The sequence below is a fragment of the Sardina pilchardus genome, chromosome 11 (genome assembly GCF_963854185.1).
Source record: "Sardina pilchardus chromosome 11, fSarPil1.1, whole genome shotgun sequence".
NCBI lineage: Eukaryota > Metazoa > Chordata > Actinopteri > Clupeiformes > Clupeidae > Sardina > Sardina pilchardus.
This window is the reverse complement of record NC_085004.1, coordinates 21,325,347-21,347,376: the sequence shown is the minus strand read 5'-3', so window position 1 is coordinate 21,347,376 and position 22,030 is coordinate 21,325,347. Positions and strand designations below refer to the sequence as shown.

The window sequence follows — 22,030 nt, the reverse complement described above, 5'->3', positions numbered from 1 at the left end:
GGAAAAGTAGAAGTATACAAAGTGCTATAATTGTGCACTAACAGACTTTTGGATCAAACCCCAGTTTGGCAAACAAAGTCTGTTAATGTTGCATATTGACTGCACATATCACATCTGCAACTCTTCATTAATTCAGGTGCTGCACTGATGTTGAAAACATCTGAAAGTAGAAACAGGGAAATGTTACTTGGATTGAAATCCCTCTTTCACTCACTCTCTCTCTCTCTCTCTCTCTCCACAGGACTGAGGTACAAAGACAAGTCAACACATCCTTCCCTGCCACGGTGTGAAAAGGGAAGACGAAAATAGGCTATAAAAACTCAGGAATCTGCACAGGGATCAACCCGTGTTTGTGCTTCCATGGAAGTACTATAGCTGCACGGACTGGAGGTAGCGAAGACATCAAAGACAAGTGGAGCAGCAAGCCGCTGTGGGTGAAATGAGCAGTGGAGAATCTCACTGCATGTGAGCCGCATGTCAGGAAACCACCACCGGAGCTTCAACGTGCGCTAAGGGTCGGAAAAAATGACCAACGCCTGCTGCAGTTAGATCCGTGAAAAGCATTCTGAAGGCGTGTGTGTGTGTGTGTATGAGTGTGTGTGTGTGTGTGTGTGTGTGTGTGTGTGTGTGTGTGTGTGTGTGTGTGTGTGTGTGTGTGTGTGTGTGTGTGTGTGTGTGTGTGTGTGTGTGTGTGTGTGTGTGTGTGTGTGTGTGTGTGTGTGTGTGTGTGTGTGTGTGTGTTTGTGTGTCAAAAACAAGGAAAAACAGGGAGGCAACACATCGCTTTCATACCAGAGCTCTTTGTAATCCTTACTCTTCACTTTCTGAATCAGTTATTACTGACGTGATCCAAGAGAATGGAAAAGGATGTGAATAATGCAATGGGTTTTCTAACCACATGTTTGATCCAGGGTGGCAAAGAAAAGCATATTAATTCTAGCCAAGTACAATAAAATCAGATGCCCCCACCCAGTCAATAAAAAACTAAAGTTAAAGCACTGTCTTTCTGTCTACTAAACTGAACTGATTTTGAAAACATAAGTTTAAGTATCTTTGACTTTGCTTGTTTTACATTCACCTTAACAAAGTACATACAGCTATCCTCCAAGCCTAAATAAGGCTACCCTGTCACATAAAACTCTTCACCAGGCAATCTCTTGGTGACTGTTTCATAGGTATAAAGGGTCTTATTCCTCACTATTCTGCTTCCCCAGTTCTTTCTGTCACTGACCTCACCTCAGAGCCCTCCATTCTGAAAGTAAGCAATGCTTTGTTGAACAAATGGCACCGCGCCATCGCTGCACGTCTTGGGTCTGGTCCACTGTTTCAGCAGCACTTATACCTGGCATGGCTGTTTGTGCTCCTTAACACTTTGCTCGCTCTCTCTCTCTCTCTTACAAATACTCACCCACTCACTCACTCACTCACTCACTCTCTCTTGCTCTCTCTCTCTCTCTCTCCCTCACTCATTTACTCTCTCACTCTCTCTTGTTCTCTCTCTCTCCCTCTCTCTCTCTCTCTCTCTCTCTCTCTCTGCTAGGCAGGGCACAGGAGAGGAAATAAAATGGAATGATGTTTTCGAGAGTGCACGCATCAGTAACGTAAAGATGATGGCTCCTTCCTGTGATTTTTCTCTGTGTGTCTCACACCTTTCAGTACAATGCCTTCAAAACATAACATCAAACACAACGCACATCACTCGCACACCAGATGTGAGGAAAAGAAAAGATAAAAAAGAAAAAAAACATTCACCCCACGATACTGCAGGAAGAGCAGAATAATGAAGGTCTCTCCTTGCACATTACATCCTCCGTGCTCAACAAAGAGGGGAAGATTTCTGCCTTTGAAATCTGCCTTCCCTTCTGTCTTCCATTGCCTACCCCTTAGTAACAGCTGCTAGGCAAAATGCCATGGGTGTATTTTGGAAAATGTGCCTAACAGACTGCAGCGGAGCTGGGACTGGGTCAGCTCAGCTGACTTGGCTGTAGCCCAAGGAAGCCCTAACAGCCTAAAGGTTGCTTAAGCAGGCCTAGGCATAAACAGAGATTGCGGAAGGGATGCAGAAGGATTCAACTCTGCATCAAAGTATTATACAAGTGTCAGGGGGGATATCGAGGGGAGGAAAAAAATGACATTAATTCTGAGGATTTTCTTCACCACACTCTCCAAAAAAAAGTGCTGCATAAACCCTGACAGACAGCAACAGTGGAAGTGGAACTGGAGCATTTCCCCTGGCTTTGCTCGCCAGCCCTCGACGGCACGGCACTCACGATGTTCATGACAGCCAGGATGTAGTTTTCCACTCCCTTGCTTCCATGGTACTCCACCATCTTGGGGTCAGCGACCACCAGCGTCTCCACCCACTTCTCACGGCTGATGGAGCGCTCGTGGATCCTCCTGCGGTGCTGTCGCCGTTCCCAACGTTCCCGCTGCCTCTCCCAGCGCTGCAGGCTCCTGGACGGATCTGGGCACAGAGGGACAATTCAATCCAATCATCCAAACTATCCTCTACCCAGCAGCCCCCATTCACCACTGTCAATAATGCTCTGTCTGTCCATTATGTCCAGAGAGTGTGTGCACTTTTATTCCTGCTTTAATGGGGGATTTATTTCTGTTGGGCACTGCAGAGAGGCAGCAGCCTGGGTGTTTCCATCCTGCCTTGCGCGGTGATTTCAATCACGCAGCTAAGGCGGTCTGGAAACTGACACTCAAATTTTCGCCTGATGTTGGCGGCCAATCACAGAACAGGGGAGAAAGCAAGACCATGATGAGCTGTGCACAGACACATTTGATAGACATCCGTGGCGCCCAATGAACGGATCTGGGCATTTTTTCAAACACGAGAAAATGAACGTCTGGTTGCCAGACCACGTCTCATTTGAGAAGTGGTAGACGCTAGCCAGGCTAGAGAGGCAGTGGTGTAAGGCAGTGGTGTGAGTGTAAGTAGTGGGGCCCAAACAGGAGCTGCAAGAGCTGTTTAAGAGCACCATAAATCATACAGTAATTCTGTCCTGAAAATCTCTCCCACGAGGAAATATTTGTATTGCTATAGGGTTAGGGTATATACTCAGTCTATACAGAGATAATATCCTGACATTTGCCTTAAGCATCTTTCACCTGGAACATAACAATACATTATTCATTGCAATATGTGTCCTGAAATAACACTGAAAATGGACTAATATGGGCACCTATTCTGGTTATCTGCAGGTGGAATTCTTATTTCCCTTACATCAATGAGCTGTCATCCAACTGAGTAATGTCATAGGCTCTTGTTGCAAGCAATGGTAAAGTTATTGGATCAAGGGTGAGTTAAATTCATATAAAATCGTATACATAATTTACTATTTATAATGCTGATTATATATTAATTGTCAATTTAAAGATCATTGGGAGAGAGAACGCAATTACCCAGACTGCTCTAATTTACCCTCCAGCTTTAAAACAAAATGGAACTTAACTATACTGGTGATTTAGAGGCTCAGCTCAGCTTTCCATCGTCATACACTTTAATCATGCTGTGCAAAAACTGGTGCACTGACTGACTGAAGTGCTCAGTAAATCCTCATTCCATTTTCACAACCCAAGGGCTGCCCACAGCCAATTAAATTAATATTCCAACTCCAAATATTCCATAAATCAAATCAAATGGGGGCTAAATCCACGAATGCTGCTGCGCAACCCTGACTCTCCGTGTTTTTGTTTGAAGGCTACTGTAGCTGCGTGGAGCACGCACCTGGTCTTTCACCGCCACAGGAACCGTTGAGTGCGGGTCCACCAGTGAGCGGAGACAGCTGTTCATCCTCCACCTGAGAAGCTCGGCGCTGATAAATAACATGAGCCTGTGGTGCCTCCTCGCCCTCAGCCTGCTCGAGCGGCCTGATGAAGAACTCATCTTCTGCTAGCTTGAAAAGCCCCGTCTGAAACCCGAGAAAATAATAACCACTGTGATATTATGTTTTCAGTTTCATCTCAGCATGTCATCTCATCTTTCAGACATTCCAATCATCTCAATTGAGATAATGGCCATCAACTATACAATGTTAGCATACTCTATACCTTATGGAGTACAATAACATATCAGGTCAAAATCCACAAGAGAGGGACACAGTTAAATATCTATTCAAAGGTTATCCTCTTCTCTGGCAGAAAAACTAAAACCAGATTCTAACAGAATCCAGTGTAGGGCACTCACAAGGCCATCACAGGTGCTAAGAGCAGCTTGACCCTTCACGGCAGAGCCCTCCAACACATTCCCAAGGAAATGGCAAAGAGAGTGGCGGGGTCGGTGCACTTTTGAGCTCTGCAGGCCACCGTACCGTTTTTCTGTAACAAACCCTGGGGCAACAAGGTTTGGATTGAGAGAGAGGTTAAAGTGCAAGTTGCGTCCACCATACTGCAGCTGGTAGTAAACCTGAGCCAGCCTCCCGGCCTCCTGGGTCTCCCGCCTTTGAATCCGGCTCACGTGGAAGGACACGGCACTGGAAATGAAGTGACCCCTTGAATCCACCCTGAGAGGGTGAACTACTTCATATGGAGGAAGTCCTTGGGGGGTATCTGTAACAACCAAAGACCAAAATAAAGACTTTTTCCAAGTAAGTGCAATGTTGTTCTTCTTCGCTTGTATCATTGCAACGATGGCATGTACTGCAAAATGAATAAAAACTTTCCGTGTGAACTGACCGTCTGTTCATAGAATTGACATGCATTAAATAAGAAAGTACAGTACTGCTGCTAGGCCTATGTATCAGGCACATTAGCTGTCAGGCAATGACAGTGGACTCTGTAGGAAGCTGTCTCTTCATTAAGTGTTAATCTCGGAAGCATAATAACTAGTGACAGTAGGCCTATAAGTGGGGGGAAAATGACAGGTTTCTCAACTCTTTACCATAAGGCAGTCTCCATTATAGCGTGAGGTTTTTTTTAGAATAACTCTAACAGCTACTTATTATTTCCCACTTGCATCACCTATGTCATAATTTCATTATTTTAAGCTGTCTGTCTCTTTTGATATCAAGAAATTCCAAGGTGTTTATGATGAAGGGAAAGTGTAGCCTGGCCTCAAAATACACTGGATTCATCTGTGATGAAGAACCCAGAACGCGTATAAGAAAGTATACAGAAATGTATCCACAATTACATGTTGGGGATATAACTCATATCTGAGAATAATACTCAATCATCATTCATTATTTTTGTTTGTCTTTACAGATCGTGTCTAATCAATGATGTGAAATCGATATCCGACGCAAGAAAACACGACCTTACAAGCAGTGCACATTTCCCTGCTTACCTCTGAAAAGTCTGATTCGACAACCATAACTTTGTAGCAGTTGCAGCCCGTTTCTTAGGCCACGCCCACACAGTAACCTCAGTTCACTGAGCGGTCCAGGTTCATGCTAAGGTTTTATTGACCTATTTTCCAAGTACATCAAGCGATTGCAAACTACATTTACCTATTTTTTTAAACAACATGTTAAGGCTCACACATGTAAGACAACAAACGTTCTATTATGTATGCTATACCATGCACTAAATATACATAGGCCTATCAATAAACAAGAACTCAATATTACATATCAATAAATACGGACAATAATAAATGTCAAGTTGAATGTTAGGCTAATGTTCAAGATTTTTTTTTTTTTACGAGACCTTTGGGCTCCTCTGATCAACATGAAGAAAATTGCTCACCTGTTCCTTGTACAAATCCATTTGTTATATTTCCAAGCATAACGAGCACTCCAGCTGTGATTAAAAGGTGAAAAGAAGTTGCTCGCAGAAGCCTATGAACTCCACAGTACACATATCGCATCATGTTGTAGGCTAACGCAAACAACGGAACCGTTTACCAAGCTCGTTCCCCTAATGTAACGACTGTCATTTTAAAGACTTTTCATTTTGAAATGCATTGTTATGACGGGTTGACAATTTGGATAGTATCTACACTGAAACCAAATCATAGAAGCATATCGGACGCTCTGGTGTTCAGGAGTTTAGGGACCATTCCTCCGGGCTCATGCCCCATGCATAAGCCGCTCGTGTGAATCTTTATTAAGAGGGCGCACAGCCTCTTCAGCATCTACCCCTGCTCCCAGCACAGGAAGAAAGTTTCTCCTACAAACCCAAACTTTGTTATAGAACCGCCCTCGCCGAAAGAGTTGGTGGGAGGGCCCGAAGAATGCCCCTCTCTCTGGAAACTTGAGCGAAGAATGGCAAAGAGGGAACCCTTTGTCCTTCTGTATCTTTGGTAACCGTTTTGGAATATGGTATCAAAAGCAAAATGCGTCCGAGTGACTTTTCAACACTCCTATAAATGAGCATCATTGTGCATGAGCAGTAGCCTAGCGGGCATGCATTACTAAATGACTACACCATTTTACTTAAGGATTGAATTGGTTATCTTCTATTGTTCACTCTTCATTTTCAGACAGGCTGGGCTAATATGTGGCCCAAGAAGAGGTAGCTAGCAACAACCATTGATTAATGGGACAATGGGTCCCAATGTTTTGTCCAGAAATAAACTACACGTATGACAGTTCACCCTTTCAAAGCTAACAGCCCGGCTCCATTAGCGATGATCAGTGGGAAACCCCATGTAACATTCCGCGGTCTGTTGGAGTCCCCTTAAGCAAAGTGCAAATCAGGCGCATGCTGCATAGTCTGAATATTCATTGTAGTTCTTAGAACTGCTCCGCAAAAGGTCCTACAGTCTTGCATGGAAATATCCTCAGTAAGTGCCTCCTCTGCTGGACATTCATGTACATAGCACATCTGACTCAAATCTCGAAATATGTTATTGCCTAATTTAGGCTATTTGTGGTTATTTTAATTAGGCTAAGTGAACTATTTAAAGATAGGAACTACTTGGTGTAACTAGTAGCCTAAAGTCACATCTGAATTTTACATGAATGAGAGAAACGTGTTGCCTTTTGTAATAAATTGGCTAGAATCTCAGGGGGTATTGTGAGAGAATGGACAGGACTACCGTTTGCATCAAATGTAGAATGATACTAGCTGCATCATGAGAACACACTGTCAATCACAACTTTCTCCAATGCGCTCTCACCTAAGGCGGGAGTGGCGAATGGATCCCATATAAAAAGCTGGTTGACTTTGCCAAGCAGAACAACAGTGAACACAGAGTTCGTTGATCCAAGAGCTGCCCAACATTTGATTATTTTTTTAGACAAGAAATGTGGGAACATGTAGTGGTTGTATTGAGACGTCGCTGAAGTCAGTTGTGGTGATATGCAAACATTAAACGGTCCGGTGCTGATGAGAGCACCTGCCGTCACGCGTACTGAAAGGATGGAGGAGATCCTCAACCTGACCGGAAACGGACCGTATAACAAAACTCTGTCGGATAACAAATTCAACAGTTTTGAGGACATAGATTTGCCAGCAGACGGAACCCCAATACTTAGGATAATCATTTCTGTTGTGTATTCTCTGGTGTGCGCGGTGGGACTTGTTGGAAACCTGTTGGTATTTTTTCTTATGAAGTTAAGGCAGAGTAGAAAGAAATCCAGTATTAACTTTTTTGTCATTAACTTAGCTGTAACTGACTTTCAGTTCGTCCTCGTATTGCCATTTTGGGCAGTGGACATTGCTTTGGACTTTAGCTGGCCATTTGGTGATGCCATGTGTAAAGTTATTCTGTCAGTCACTGTTATGAACATGTATGCCAGTGTGTTCTTCTTGACTGCAATGAGCATCACCCGTTACTGGTCTGTCGCCTCAGCACTGAGAAACCGCACTCGGCATAGGATGTTTTCTGTGAAATGGGTTAGTGCGGTATTATGGATCTTGGCCACTGTGGCCACGGCACCAACAACCATTTTTGCCACGGTAAGAACCGTTGCTGGGGAAAAGCTGTGTTTACTCAAATTCCCAAATGGACAGCGCTGGCTTGCACTGTACCATCTTCAAAAAATTCTCATCGCTTTCGTTTTGCCAATGCTCATATTGTCAATTTGTTACTTGATGCTTTTAAGGTTCATTCGCCGGAGAAGTATGCACAATAACCATACTGCAAGACGTTCTAGAGTTACGAAGTCAGTGACAATTGTGGTTCTGTCATTTTTTCTTTGTTGGATGCCCAACCACGCAATAACATTTTGGGGAGTTTTGGTAAAACTAAATGTTGCCCATTGGGACAGAGCATACTACATTGTGCACACGTATGTATTCCCCGTTACTATTTGCCTAGCCAATACAAACAGTTGTTTGAACCCAGTTCTTTACTGTTTAATGCGACGCGAGTTCAGAAAAATGTTAAAGAATTTGTTCTGGCGCATATCCTCACCGGTTATGGCATCGACTTGTAAATTACGCGCATTCACATCGGCAACAAAACCAGAGAAGGAAGACGTTCATCAAGGCATTATTGCGCTAAATGTACTGGAAACCGAAAATTGTAGACTTTCTGTCATTGACCGATCCTTTTCTCTTGCATGCAACCAACCATCCGAGGAACTCAGTTTTACGGACAGAAAAGTAGAACGACCTGGAAATACTCAAGGATTAAGTCATTAGGTTTTATTCTAAGCCACACCTTAGGATTGTGAACAAACAAAACAAAAGGAAGGACTGTACAAAGACTGTAATGTTGTCTTTACATGTGAAATGTGCTGGAAGCATCATTCATACAGCAACCTATAGTACATACCAGTTGATTATTTTTGTAATTTTACTGTGACATTTTGCATAATGTGGTGAAATATGATTTAGAATGATTTAGAAGTCATACCACTGAGATCACGATGTAATCATGATATTGTTTCATGTTGCGTGCTTGTGTAGACAAAGAAATGTACACAAGTTTAAATGTATTTTTTGACTGTTATACAACTGAAATGTAAATATGCTGTCTAAATTAAATAGGCATTGATTGCCTTCCTGGGTAAATTGTATACATAGTTTTATGACATCATGTCCTGTATCTGTTGGAGACACCAGTGACCACATTATACACTAATTGTTTCCATGACGCATACAGAAGCCTATCTTGTACCCTACCAATTATAATTTCAGTCAGTTGGAGTGATTGGAATAATTGCAATTCAAGTAATGCAGCAGTGTATTCGTTAACTTTTGATCTAAATTATTGCTTAGTGATTAATTTGGCAAGAATGATGTGGATGAACATGGACATTTCTATTATTATATGGTTCTGAATATTGATCAGTCACACTGAGAATAAAGAATTCTTGTGTGTTTGACATGTTGCTGCGTTGGTTTTTGATTGACAGGCAGGAAGGTATATGGGGACAGACAGGCAGACAGTATCCTGACCCAGTAATGTGAGAAATACACACATTTGTTATGGCTATATGAAAGAGCGCCATGAAACTTTAGTTGCTATGCTACCATGGTTATATGATAAGTCAGAAAGCCTACGGGTGCCTCCCTTGGTTGTATGTCGTATGCCATGCTCTCCTTGTGACTATGCAATGTTAAAGATGAAGAACAGCATCATGTCTCACCTTGAAGTCTCCTTGGACAGTTTCCCAGATGTTAGGGACCTGGCTGGGAGCCAACACATTTTCTGGACATCGTAGATCCATGTATGATAAAGCAATGGTGTCATATTGTCGTACTCCCTCTCTCTCTGGGCCAAAAGGTGGCTGCTGTATTGTGAACATCTCAAACCAACATTACGTTTATTCATTTGGTAGGTTTTTCATTCAAAGGTACTCGCAGAACAGGCAAGGCTTGCATTTCAGAAGTACAGTATATGTTTCTATTGTAAACACCTGCCTGCTACTTTATTCCTGCCAAGGAATGCACAACAGCTTTGGTCGCCCTCTGAGCCATGCCTTCGTCCAGGTTTCGCTTTCAGATGTCCCACTCTATACACAAGCGAGAAGGTAAGAGGGGCCACCCAGAGAGATGCCAGACAGCTAAGTGACACAGGGCAGACAAATTGGTTTACAAGTTCAATGTATGTCTGTTCAACATAAAACAGTCACAGTTCCATGACCTTTCAAACCACCAGCCAAACGCATGTGATTCCTGCATACAGTAAGATGGCAATCAAGAAGTAATGAAAACCTTTTCTCAACTGAACTCTAAAGCTTGCATACTCTTGAAATGAATTTGTTGAAAACAACACATCTTGCATTGTTTTTAACACATCTCTGTGTCCACATAAAGATTTCTTTGACAGTTTGAGTTGTTTCCTTTTTGTATTTGTTACACAATACGTGTTGAAAATAACACAACTTAGGTTGAAAACAACACAACGTGCATGTTTTTTTTAACCCATAGGGAAAATATGTTTGTTTTAAGAGTGCACCATCAATAAGGAAAACTCAAATGTGTGTGTAGGTTATATAACAAAATTTGTGAGTCTCCGTCAGAAGATGAATTTATGCATCCGGTACAGGCATAACTTGAAAGATGATGAAAGGATGAAAAAGGCACTTTTTAGTGTGGCATATGCCTTCCCTTGCTTCTCTCCATGAGTGCCATCTGTGATACTAAACATAGACAGGAACATCATCATAACACTAAGAGCATCCTCCTTAACAGGAGCTTCAAAGTCAAAGTGGTTGAATGTATAGTTGAATGGAGTATGTAGTTCACAGACTTTGCATACGGAGAAAGAAAGCGAGTGAGTAGCCTCCCTTGAAGCTGGCGTTTCCTTTGGTTCCATAATGAGCGAAAAATCATCCCACAAGTCAATCTTGAACACAAGGCAGGTGCACCGCATTGAATCATGCTTGTCCTGGAGCTTTTTTAGTTAGCAGTTAGCACACATTTGAGATGATGACTATCAATATGATCAAATAGCTTGCCAGTAGCTGTCTGCTGTGATGTGGTCTAGTAGTGGAGAAAAAGCCTGAAGCATAGAGAAAAGATAACTATAGTTCTACTCATGTGGCTTACATCAGTGTTGGGCAAGAAGGATTAATATTTTGTTTTGTTTTACTTGTTTATAATAGAGAAATTTTGCAATGGAGTCAAGAAGATTCCTGTAAATTCAGTACAGTTGGAAGTCATTTCAATCATGACCATGGGCTTACTGTACATGTTTAAACAGTCATACCGCATCGCATGCATAAAAGCACTGTAGTGCAAAGTATTATAAGAATATTTCTCATTTCGATGACTGAATGCCTAAGGAAAAGAAAATACACAAAAAAATGCTTTCAATATTCAAAGCACATTTCTTGTTAACGCTTTTCAAACACAACCTGGAGGCTTTGGTTGCATGAAATAGGTGTCTGGCATGTGGATGCAGTCTTCAGAATATCTCACTGACCAGCTGTTCTTTTGTCCTCTGAAGTCATCCTTGCATGGCATATTGGCATGTGATTTTAATGTTGTCCTGACATTATGAAGTTTGATGACTTGGTCCACAGTGTTGAATTTCAGAAAGGTTGATGAATGATGAAGATAAAACAATGGGATTTCATCTTGCTTTTGTTCATATCTCCCATTTGTTCTTATCTTGTGAGTTCTCATTAATTTCTGGGGTTCACTAATTGTTTATTGTTTTTGCTTTTCTCATAGGTAAGAGAAAATTCTACACATGGTTGAGAGCTCTTTTTATTCTGGCTATCACCATACTAAGCTCAATCTTTTAAGATTGAACATTAGTATGGGGAATCTGCGCTTTATTTCTAATGCACAAGAGGTGTGATCAATGGGCATTAATCAATTGACTCTATACGCTTGGATAGTCCTTCAACCAATCAGACCAATGATCCGGTGCATCTTTTGGATAAGCTAGTTTGTGATTGGAGCCAAAGGTTGTAGACAGGAAGCAGGGGAGATAGATGAGCAGGTTTCCAGCCTGAGCTGCCGGGCGAAATCCAAATTCGCTGGCAAGTCAGGCAGGCAGGGTTCACCCAACCTAAGCTCTTTTAGATAAGAGAAAAACATGGTGGCTTTGGACCCTTAGACCAGTCAACTAATTGCTTATCCAATGGATGGAAATGTAGCACCTTCCATTATTGGCACCCCTGGAAAAGATGAGTATAAAGAATAGAATCTGTTGGCATCTTATCTTAGTTTCACAATGTGAAATATTTCAAGTATAGGCCTACTGTTAAACTCCTTGTGCTATAGGGGATATCACACAGGGTCTTTGGTATAATATGCCCTCAATGGTGCCTTCCAGGCAGCGCTGCCTTCAAGGCACTACTCCCCTCAGTTTGGTAGGATGAGGGTTGAGGGGGTTAAGGTTAGGAATAGGGTAAAGGTAGTGCCTTTTAGGCTGTGCTGCCTGGAAGGTGCCGTTGGTTGGGGGCAAAAAACACCATTGAGCTATCGCACAGCCACCAATTTACAACCAAGAAGTCGCAACCAAAATAACAAATCACAATTCACTAACAAAAACACCAATGCCAAAACAGGGTAGCCTTCAAGAGCATTTCACTGGGGTTATGAATTAGGCACTTTAGTCTGGCTATCACCATGCTAAGCTCAATATTTTAAGATATATTTTTTAGTATGGGGAGTCTGCGCTTTATTTCTACTGCTCAAGACGCATGATCAGTGGGCATCGTTCAAATGACTGTATGCTTTCATAGTCATTTACTGTAACCAATTAGACCAACGATCCGGTGCATCTCTTGGTCTTGGATAAGGTAGTTTGTGATTGGAGCCAAAGGTTGTGGACAGGAAGCAGGGGAGATAGATGTGCAGGTTTCCAGTCTGAGCTGCCGGGCAGGTAGGGTTCACCCAGCCTAGCACTTTCCTTAATAGGCATTTCATTGAACTAGGTCCACGACATCTCCAACAGGTTCAACAGTGGTGTCTGGCTCACCCCCCTTCACACTCATGATGGATTCTCTAACAACAAATACCAACAATGCACCAAAGCAGACAACACAAAATCACTGACAAAGCAGCCTATGCATGCGGTGTCACTAGCAAATGCTCTATTGAAACAAACAAATGAAAACAAAATGAATAATTTTAACAAAAATACACATGCTACAATTAATTGGCACAGGCAGCACCCATAAAAAGTCTTCAATAAAATGTAACTTAACATTTGTGCTTTATTAATATTCAACCTCTCAATTAGACCCTTTGTTGTGCTTGACATTGAGCTCTGGTGCATCCTACTTCTATCAATGGTCCTTGAGATGCTCCAACTTGATTGGAGTCTACCTGGCCTACATGAATTCATTGTGACATTATTAGGAGAGGAACACATCTGTCTTTATCAGGTCAGTTATTAAAATCCTCTGGTCTGATGAAACAAAGATTAAACTACTTGGCCACAACTCCCAACGGTGTGTGTGTAAGAAACCAACAGAGCTGCTCTGATGTTTGCCCTTAATACTTTGGGTCCTTGGTTACCTGTGTCTGACCAAGGCCCTTCGTCCCGAATCACTCAGTTTGACTGAGTGTCCAGATCTAGGAACACTGTTGGTTGTTCCAAACTTTACCATTTGTGCATGATGGAGGCTACCATGCTCTTGGGCACTTTTAATCCTTTCTTCCACAGATCTCTGTCTTGACTCAATCCTGTCTCGCAGGTCTACAGACAGTTCTCTCAACCTTGTGGCTTGGTTTTCTTCCTGACATACAGCATCGACTGTGAGTCCTTAGACAGATGTGTGCCTCTTCTAATAATGTCCAATTAATTCATTTAGCATAGGTGGACTTAAATCAAGATGTATAGCATTTCAAACACACACTCAAAATACCAGTTTTTTTTGTGGAGTATTGGAGCAAAAAAGATAATTGATTCCATTTTTTAATAATTGAATCCAGACGAGTCTGAAACATAACCAAATGCGGAAAACTTGAAAGGGCCTGATGCACTGTATATCTAAAATACCAAACATGTGATTGAAATTGACGCAGCATTTGGATGCCTCTCGAACAGTTTCACAGAGCAGATCAATAACCGCCTGTGATTTGGGATCCATCCCTCCTGGAGTTTTCCTCCAAAACTCATCAGAAGATCTAATTTCGTCTGACTAGTAGTAGAAGGAAATGTAGAGACATTTATTTATTTATCTATTTTATGCTAATTTATCAATATTTGATATTATTATTATTATTATTATTATTATTATTATTTAGAGAAGAATGTCTTAATAACTCATGTCATATTGAAATGAGATAACCTTTGTTTTTAGTTTAACGCTGATTATTTTACATTATACAATTATTTTTCTTCTCATAGACTGAAGCCCCTGCAGTAATTAACTGCTTTTGACAGTCTGAGTGGTGGCTGCAGACATCAGAAGAATACAGCAAAGACATTTGATCAGAGCTTTGACAAAGTTAGCAATTTCCTTACTTTCTGCCAAAGATTTCTGATCATTTTTTAATGTGAAGAATCTAATCATTTGTACATTGTTTCATGCACATAAGCTTGACATTTCAAATAGTGATGATTCATGAGTTGTTTAAGATCAGTAATGAAATCTACTTTAACAGGGTATTTTTACAATGCAGGAACACCCAAATGTCAAGAAGCAAGATCTGGCTTTCCTTAAAGTATACGTATATGTTTTGCCACTATAATGGATGCAACCAATCACCACACTCCTTATGGAGTGCTTACATCAGAGGTCCATAACATATCATTATAGAAGTTACTGCAAAACAAAATGTGTTCCTGATTTCAAAATAATTTAATAAGTTATTCTTTCTGTAACATTCCTTAAGAACAAAATACAAACACACAGTACACACACAACCAATGCTTAATATGTGCTTAGTAAGGTTGACAAGTTGAAGTATCAAAATATGTCCATAAAACTGAGATGACTTGGTAGCTGCGTTAGAGTAGTATGTGTCAAATACATTCAAAAATGGCAAATCATTTAACAATGCCTTGAAACATAACAAAAATGAAGAACACTGTCACTGTACCTAACCCTAAAACACTTTTGCATAGAGTGGTCAAAAAGTGCACAAAAATACATTGCCAATTAAGATGAATAAGTGCCATAAAAATTACAAATAAACTGTACATGTAGAAGTTACCTTATTTACCTTTCAGATCATCTCATATCTTTTGCTTTCATGGACTGGTTTCTTGTACATGGATTCAAAATTAGGCCTATAGACTAAAAGACTAAATTAGGCCTAGACTAAAAGAGAACTTCAGTGATAATCTTCCCTGAAAACAAGTGTTAGTCTAGGATTAGGCTTAATCCATACACTAGAAACCGGGCCCATATGTTTTGGTATTTTGCATGTCTTGCATGTTTCTGGCCTCACTTTGTTCTGTCACACCTGACTGAAAATGCTGAATTAAGAAGCCACCTAAATCTCCCTCAGCAGACACATGAGTTTCACATGCTTGCCCATGGGGAACGAGCCTTTAGTCCAGCCTTTGTTGGCCCATGATTAGCTGAAAAAAGACCTGATCAATCTAACCTGAACCATTTGAACAGTTATCTGATGCATTCAACCGGTTTTGCAGAAAGAGACTTGCAACAGTGGACATAGAGTTCCCTAGAAGCCAAAGTGGGAATCATAACCAACATACTATGAGAGAAGAGCATCTGTTTTTTGTGTGTCTCCCATAAACTTCTTCCCTTTTGGGTCATATTTGAACTGGAGTGTCTGTAAATTAGCATCCACTACTGGTCAGGTTTGTCTCCATTCTCGTCCTCCTTGTTATCAGGAACAGAGGTCCCTGCGCCTCCCAGATCTTGCGTAATCATAGCAGTGAGGTCTCCCAGCTCCATCTCGCTCTCCACGGGTGCAGCGGAGTTCACTGAGTCTGCGTCCAGGTCCCGCGCATCCTCCTCGGGCTTGAGGCCTATGTTGTCCGGGATGATCTCCACCTGGATCTCAGAGGTGTCGGCACTCTCCTTGAACCAGACGCTCTTGTGCCGCTCGTCCCTCTTCTTCTCCTTGGTGAGGATGGACCTCACCTGCTCCGTTCCCTGCCCGCCCCCTGGCCGGGCTTTGGCTTGAGCCGCGGGGCCTCTATTGTGGACGTGGTTGGCCTGGACGTGATGGCCACAGGAGCTACATGGCGGTTTCTGCCGCTCGCGGATCATCGCTCGGGCCCTGGCGGTCTTTATAGAGTCCGGTCTACGGTCTGAGCCCACGAGTCTCCTCGGAGGTAACCCTCTATTGGGGTCTCCTCCCTCGTTCATGAAGCCGTCATTGGTGAACTGCATGCTGTCTCTCGGGCGCCTCCTGGGTTGGGTAAGCTTGAGGCATGGATCTAGACACTGGACATATGGAACAGAATTTTTTTTGTTTGCATCACTGTAAACTCGGTGTCACTGATAAGATATTTGATAGCCTGGGAGACAATATTCCCTTTCTCATTTTTATCTTGAATCATTGCAGACTTGTGACTGTCTAAATCATTGCAGATTTGTGGCTGTCTAAAGGGTTCTGACTGTCAAAGTGGGTGATTCTAGAACTTCACTCACAGAGTTGGGATGAGAAGATGCTGACCTCTGATAACTTGAGCGCATTGGCGTTCCCTTTTCTCAGGCGCGAGATGAGGAATCCGATGACGATAAGGCACATCACAAGCAGAGCCGCCATGACAAAGCCCAACAAAGCCATGTCTCCCGCCCTGTAGCCTTCAGATGGTGACTGGACACCTGGCACTTCAGCAGACAACCAACAAGACAAAAATGTCAGTACCATCGAGCTTTGTGTTTCTGGGAGTTATTGTGTGTGAGTGTGTTCTGACAGAAGCCCTTATGTTGACCTTGTTTTCTCTATTAAAAGTTTTGAAAAGTATTAATCTCACCAGGTATGACTTGTACAGACAGAGCGGCCGTCCCTGACTCCCCAGTAGAGATGTCCACAGCACGGAGCTGAGAAATGCCAAACAGATGGGCAGATAAATAAATCAGAGGATGGAAGTTTTTGGCAGATTGTTTCACACTGTTTTTGGATTTTCATTGTTTTTGTTATGCATGGGGGTTCTCTGTCAGACTCCTCGCTTGCCTGCAGAGCAAAGGAGTCTGTTTTCACTGCCTTCTTCAGGAGAACAAAGCCATCTGTGGTCACGTTGACATAGCTGCTGTACTGGACCTCGTATCGTATGTCAGGATTCGTACCCTCAAACAGACAGAATCAACAACATCAATCAACAGTAAAGAATGTGTAGCATTGCTTCAGATTTCCTTATAATGACATTTGTTGTGTAACAAACACCTTCACAGCATAACGATGAGCAAAAGTTTGGAGGAAGAAATATAATTGCAATATATTTATGCTTACAGTTGCGAAATCCTCATCGCGCGCTCTAACTCTAAAGGGTCTGTTGGATGCCCTGTCCCTCATCACCATATTCTCTGGCCCAGAGGTAGTGTAGACGTAGGCCTCGTAACGCTCCTTCTCAAACCTCGGCGCATTCCGACTCTTCTTCATCACCTCAATGGTGACGGAGGTGATCGCAAACTGATCTCTATTGGTCACCTGTGAGGCCTGTGCATTAACGACATATAACGCCACAGCATTATCAAACCACCACAGTCCATTGTCTCTCACTGTCAGCATCACCAGCCAATGGTGCTTTGAAGTGGTTAGTTATTTTAGTGACAGTGGGCTGTCCTGAAGTAACGAAGCAGCTTGAATATCATTTTTAAGAGGCCTGACAATGATTTGACGGCTAAAGCTAAGAATTTACCAGAACTGTCAAGGTAATTGGGCCAGCAATGTCAGCAGCCTTCAGCATTGTTATGTTTCCAGTGTTCTCGTCAATTTGAAATATGCTGTCCTCATTTCCTGCAGAGAAAAGTAATACATTCATCATTGTGGCAGCCATCAAGTAGACAGACTTTATGGCAGGTTTAGTTATTTAATTTGTTACCTTTCAGAATTTTGTAACTGATCTGTTCATTTCTGTTTTTATCTCCATCTTTTGCATATATTGGTCCTGGTTGCAACTGTAAAGGACCTTCCTTGGGGAAAAAAAGGAACCAATTATACCACTACTTCTTGAACATACTGCTATTCCCGGTCGCAATGATAAGTGAATTCATGGCTTAAATGTATAATTAATGTAAAGACTTACTTGTTTCTCAGTTAAGTTTACTCTGCCCTTGTATCCTGAGCTATAACAGAGTTTTGCGATGCCGATAGTTGCCTTAGTGCACGGCTGGAACCAAGGCGGACGGTTATCAATGTCCCGCACATTGACTGAGATGGTGGTTGTGGCTGTAAAAGATGGTTCACCAGGTTCTGTAGGAATGGGTGTGTCCTATTACAATAACAAAACAAATTAATTGACAGTAATTGACATATCATTTGCTCTACTACACATGAAGATTTTGATGCACGTACCTGGACATATAAAATCAGTGTCATCTTCTGGATGACATCATATTCCACAATCTTTTGGACCAAGAGTTTAGGGTAGTTCTCTGTTTGCAGTCTGAAATATTTGCTCTGTAAAACACATTTATCACCTCGTTAATCTGTGACTGCAGTAGGACTAACATTCTGTGAACACCAGATAATCATTATGTTTACCGTGGATGGATCCAAAGAGTAATACAGTAGATCTGAATCAAGATCCGAAGCCTCAATAAGTCCAATACTGGAATTTATTGGCATCAACTGTGAGAGAGTTATGAAAGTCACATGTGTGAAGGTGTAGTAGTTACAGTATGTAGTAGTTTATTCGCTATAATATTTATTCATAAAAGCAGATACATATTTTAACTACACACAACATTACAGAGATTAAGATGTGAAGGATTCACGTACTCACCTCATCAATCTCTAAGACATATTCATCCTTGGCAAAGGTTGGAGGATTATCATTGATGTTCTCTATTTGTACTATAAGAGGTAGGGTAACCTGTTGAAGAGAAGAAATCCCATAATAATACTGGTTATTAGCATGTCCTTCTGTATCTGTTAGATAGATAGATAGATACTTCTTACAATGTACAATACAATCTTACAATGTTGCAATATGTGTGTGGGAATGAACTAGACTTACTGCTTTGAAGCCAGTTTTGTTGCATTTAATCCTGACTGTAAGTGCATCTTCACTTAGTAGAGCCTGAAAGAGTCGTGGAACACAGTTGTGGAAACATAAGCCTACCTCACACGAAAACTCAACCCAAACTCCTAAATCATACATTTTATATTTCATAGTTTAATACCAATCTATTTTATTGACATGGGTGTCAAATGGAGTGGAAAACTCTACATGACTTCACACAGGCTTTAACACTTTTACACAATCAGAAACTGTAAGAATATATATCAATGAAGTTAGACAAAAGAGGAAAAGCTAGTAAACCTGGAGTTAATTTCTATTGGTTACTCATATCCAATATTTTGTAAGCTTTATAGTTTCCCCCCGATGTAAACACAGCAGTAACAACATACAGTAAACAACAACAACAACAGCATCAAACATTGTTGAAAGTAAATCAGTTTTACTTCAAAATCTAATCCTCTCTTGGCCATCAGGTCTGTCCCTCGCAGTTCGAAGGCTTCCTCTGGGTTGTCCATGAGAGTCAGCGTGATGTCCCGCTCTGTGGTGTTGACCGTGGCGATGAAAGTGTCAACTGTGCTGTTCTCCCTGATGGACACAGGCTCAGGGGGGACCGTGCACACTGGAGCAATAAAGAACACAGCAAAGTTTACATAAGTGTTGAAAACAGTCATCAACAGTCATCTTCATTTCATCAACCCTGACAAAAAAGTTTAAATTCACAGGCCTTAGAGGGGTTTTTTAATGTTGATCAGAACATACTCGCATACTGTATGTGTCATGCCAATATCTGTCATATGTCCAACATATAAGTGTTTATTCTTTCCAGTAGGTTTGGAATCCAATTATGAGATTATCTTTAGATCCGTACAGTATTAAGATATGGAGCTTAGCATCAACACAATGCCTCCACATTGATATATAACATACAATAGCATTCATGTGTGTTGTGCTGACCAGACAACACTACATGCACAGTGGGGGGAAGAAAAGGACAGATCACAAGAGCTCAGCTACAGTACATGTCAACAACGAGAAGTAGTCGGTCAAAGCTGTACTTACGTTTTTGCGACTGGCTAAGTTTGTGAAGGCACACTGTCAGGAGGCAGCAGAGGAGGCCATTTAGCGATCTGCCGTAATATTTGTGCTGTTCCATGTCCCCAATAATCTGATCCACACAAATGAAAGTATGGAGGACGGGGAGGCCGTGGTACCAGCTGGTACTTCTCCACATAAAGCACTGACTGTGTTCCCTCATGAGTGGGAGTTGATTCCAGTCGCAATGTTTGTGACTTCATCTTACGGTCATATATTGCCTAAAGAGCTAGCCAGCAGTGGACAGCTCTGCTCCCTCCTACTAAAATACTTGCATCTGTTTTTGAGGGGTCATTCTGCATTAGTGTCCACGTTCCACTTACAAAGGAACTTTGGGAGGAATGTGCCCGCTTTAGCTGCGTTATTGGAAGGATTTCTTGTGGTTTTGCTGAGTAAAAAATGTCTTCCTCTGATGAAGCTTGAAATGTCACAACTGCAGGAGGCAGTTTTCATATCCCACTGGTTTCATATATCATACTGCTTCTGCAGCCCTACGGACAGGTCCTCTGAATTATTATAATGTCTTTATTTTCCTCAGACTGAGGGGGAGGGGTTATATAATACACAATGTGCCAAATTGACCCTTGCCCAGATACCTGGTCTGTCTCTTTCTGCCTGTGGACATTAATTGTTGGCTTGTGTTTGCAGGTCACTTCATGCATGTAAAAATGGTACACAGTTCCAGGTATAAACGAAAGTGGTTTCTTTGTTCAAATCAGTCCAGATTGTTTCCAGCCCATCTGTTAGTGGGCTCCCTGGGACCATTGGGATGTGGTTATGAAAGAATTAGTCATAGAATAAATATCCCAAAAGCCCAATTGTTTGATTTGTTGTTTTATTAATGTCTCTCCCTGGTCCCTATGTGATGATGTCATCTCCCAGCGATGGACAGTTCATTCCCACAGGTGATACAGGTGTCTGCACTACAAATGAGAAACATTAACATTTTGGCTGTAATGGCCAGACTAAGTATTATATGCTAATCTATTGCTGATTTATGAGACATCTATAATGCCATATGTATGTCAAACCCTAGTGTGTCAAGCCAAGTCTCGTCTGTACTAAGGAGAACACGAAAATGATTTTGCCCATGGGTAGGGTCAGCCCTCAGCTAACACGCCTGTTTGGCCTGGTGGATGTGCTTCCCCACAGGTGTCCACAGGCCAGTTTCCACTGACACACTGAATCCTTTGTTATCCCAGCATGTCTGGCCGGTGCCTCCCAATCTTTTGCCGTGCCTCTCTGTCCATCAGCACACCCCTGGAGTGAGGCTGCTCCGATACTGTACGTATATGAGACAAGTACAGCCTCATGGTTCCCCCCTCTGCTCCTGCCCATCCCCCCTTTCTCTCTCTCTCCGTCTCTCTCTCTCTCTCTCTTCACACACACACACACACACACACACACACACACACACACACACGTGCACACAGTCAGACACAGACACACATAAACACAGACTCAGTGTGGGAACAAGGGGACACAGTCCTACATGAAGCAGACACATTGTGCAGCCACATACATGCGTGCTAATGTCATGCATTTGTATAGGAGCCGCTAGTACCCTTGACATCTGCAAGAAGCCTTATTCTGTGGCTCAGTAAGGTCTAGAGCATCATACCATTTAGTATTGATTTCTCATTAGTGTCTTATTGTAAGAGTCTTAAACAGTCTGCACACTGTGACTCCACAAAATATGTCTTTTTATTTTCTAGAAGGCCAATTTTTTCAGACCTGGGGGAACTGAAAAGTTGCCCTTGAAGAAAATGAAAAGACACATTTTGTGGAGTCACAATGTGCAGACGTTCCTTTCTTTTAACTTTGTCTGGCACTTGAAAAGCTTTTGCTCCTGTATGCATACTGGCTTTTTAAATAATTGTAATCTGAAATCTAATTTAAAGATGTTATTTATGTTCAAGAGCTGCTATTCTGTTAAATAAGTTAACATCATAAATGGCTGTTTTTAGGATTGGGAGCACTAAAAAATCTATCCATGTGACAAGCATGGAGGTACAGTCGGCC

At 41.9% G+C, this 22,030-nt stretch overlaps 3 protein-coding genes across 3 annotated transcripts in view; 1 reads left to right on the top strand and 2 right to left on the bottom strand.

Annotated features, from left to right (window-relative positions):
• LOC134096094 (A disintegrin and metalloproteinase with thrombospondin motifs 7) overlaps positions 1 to 5,818 on the bottom strand; it is a 58,184-nt gene extending 52,366 nt beyond the window's left edge. Inside the window, exons 1-4 of the mRNA XM_062549846.1 lie at positions 5,695 to 5,818; positions 4,196 to 4,557; positions 3,737 to 3,920; positions 2,271 to 2,464 (exon numbers count right to left, since the gene is read on the bottom strand). Of these exons, the coding sequence (XP_062405830.1) occupies positions 2,271 to 2,464; positions 3,737 to 3,920; positions 4,196 to 4,557; positions 5,695 to 5,734 (780 nt within the window). The 5' untranslated portion in view covers positions 5,735 to 5,818. The remainder of the gene's footprint in view (positions 1 to 2,270; positions 2,465 to 3,736; positions 3,921 to 4,195; positions 4,558 to 5,694) is intronic.
• A 1,493-nt stretch (positions 5,819 to 7,311) lies between these two features.
• Positions 7,312 to 9,149, top strand: rxfp3.3a2 (relaxin family peptide receptor 3.3a2). The gene has a single exon (XM_062548728.1). It carries the CDS (start codon positions 7,312 to 7,314, stop codon positions 8,536 to 8,538), a length of 1,227 nt encoding a protein of 408 aa, XP_062404712.1. The 3' UTR covers positions 8,539 to 9,149.
• Positions 9,150 to 14,597: 5,448 nt separating this feature from the next.
• On the bottom strand, positions 14,598 to 20,069 carry cdhr5a (cadherin-related family member 5a). The gene is made up of 14 exons (XM_062548726.1): positions 19,976 to 20,069; positions 19,360 to 19,535; positions 18,911 to 18,973; positions 18,677 to 18,766; positions 18,436 to 18,522; positions 18,247 to 18,351; positions 17,978 to 18,163; positions 17,774 to 17,864; positions 17,591 to 17,688; positions 17,182 to 17,388; positions 16,906 to 17,019; positions 16,706 to 16,772; positions 16,402 to 16,559; positions 14,598 to 16,169 (listed from the first exon to the last, which is right to left on the bottom strand). Exons 1-14 carry the CDS (start codon positions 20,067 to 20,069, stop codon positions 15,567 to 15,569), a joined length of 2,139 nt encoding a protein of 712 aa, XP_062404710.1. The 3' UTR covers positions 14,598 to 15,566.
• Between the last annotated feature and the right edge of the window lie 1,961 nt (positions 20,070 to 22,030).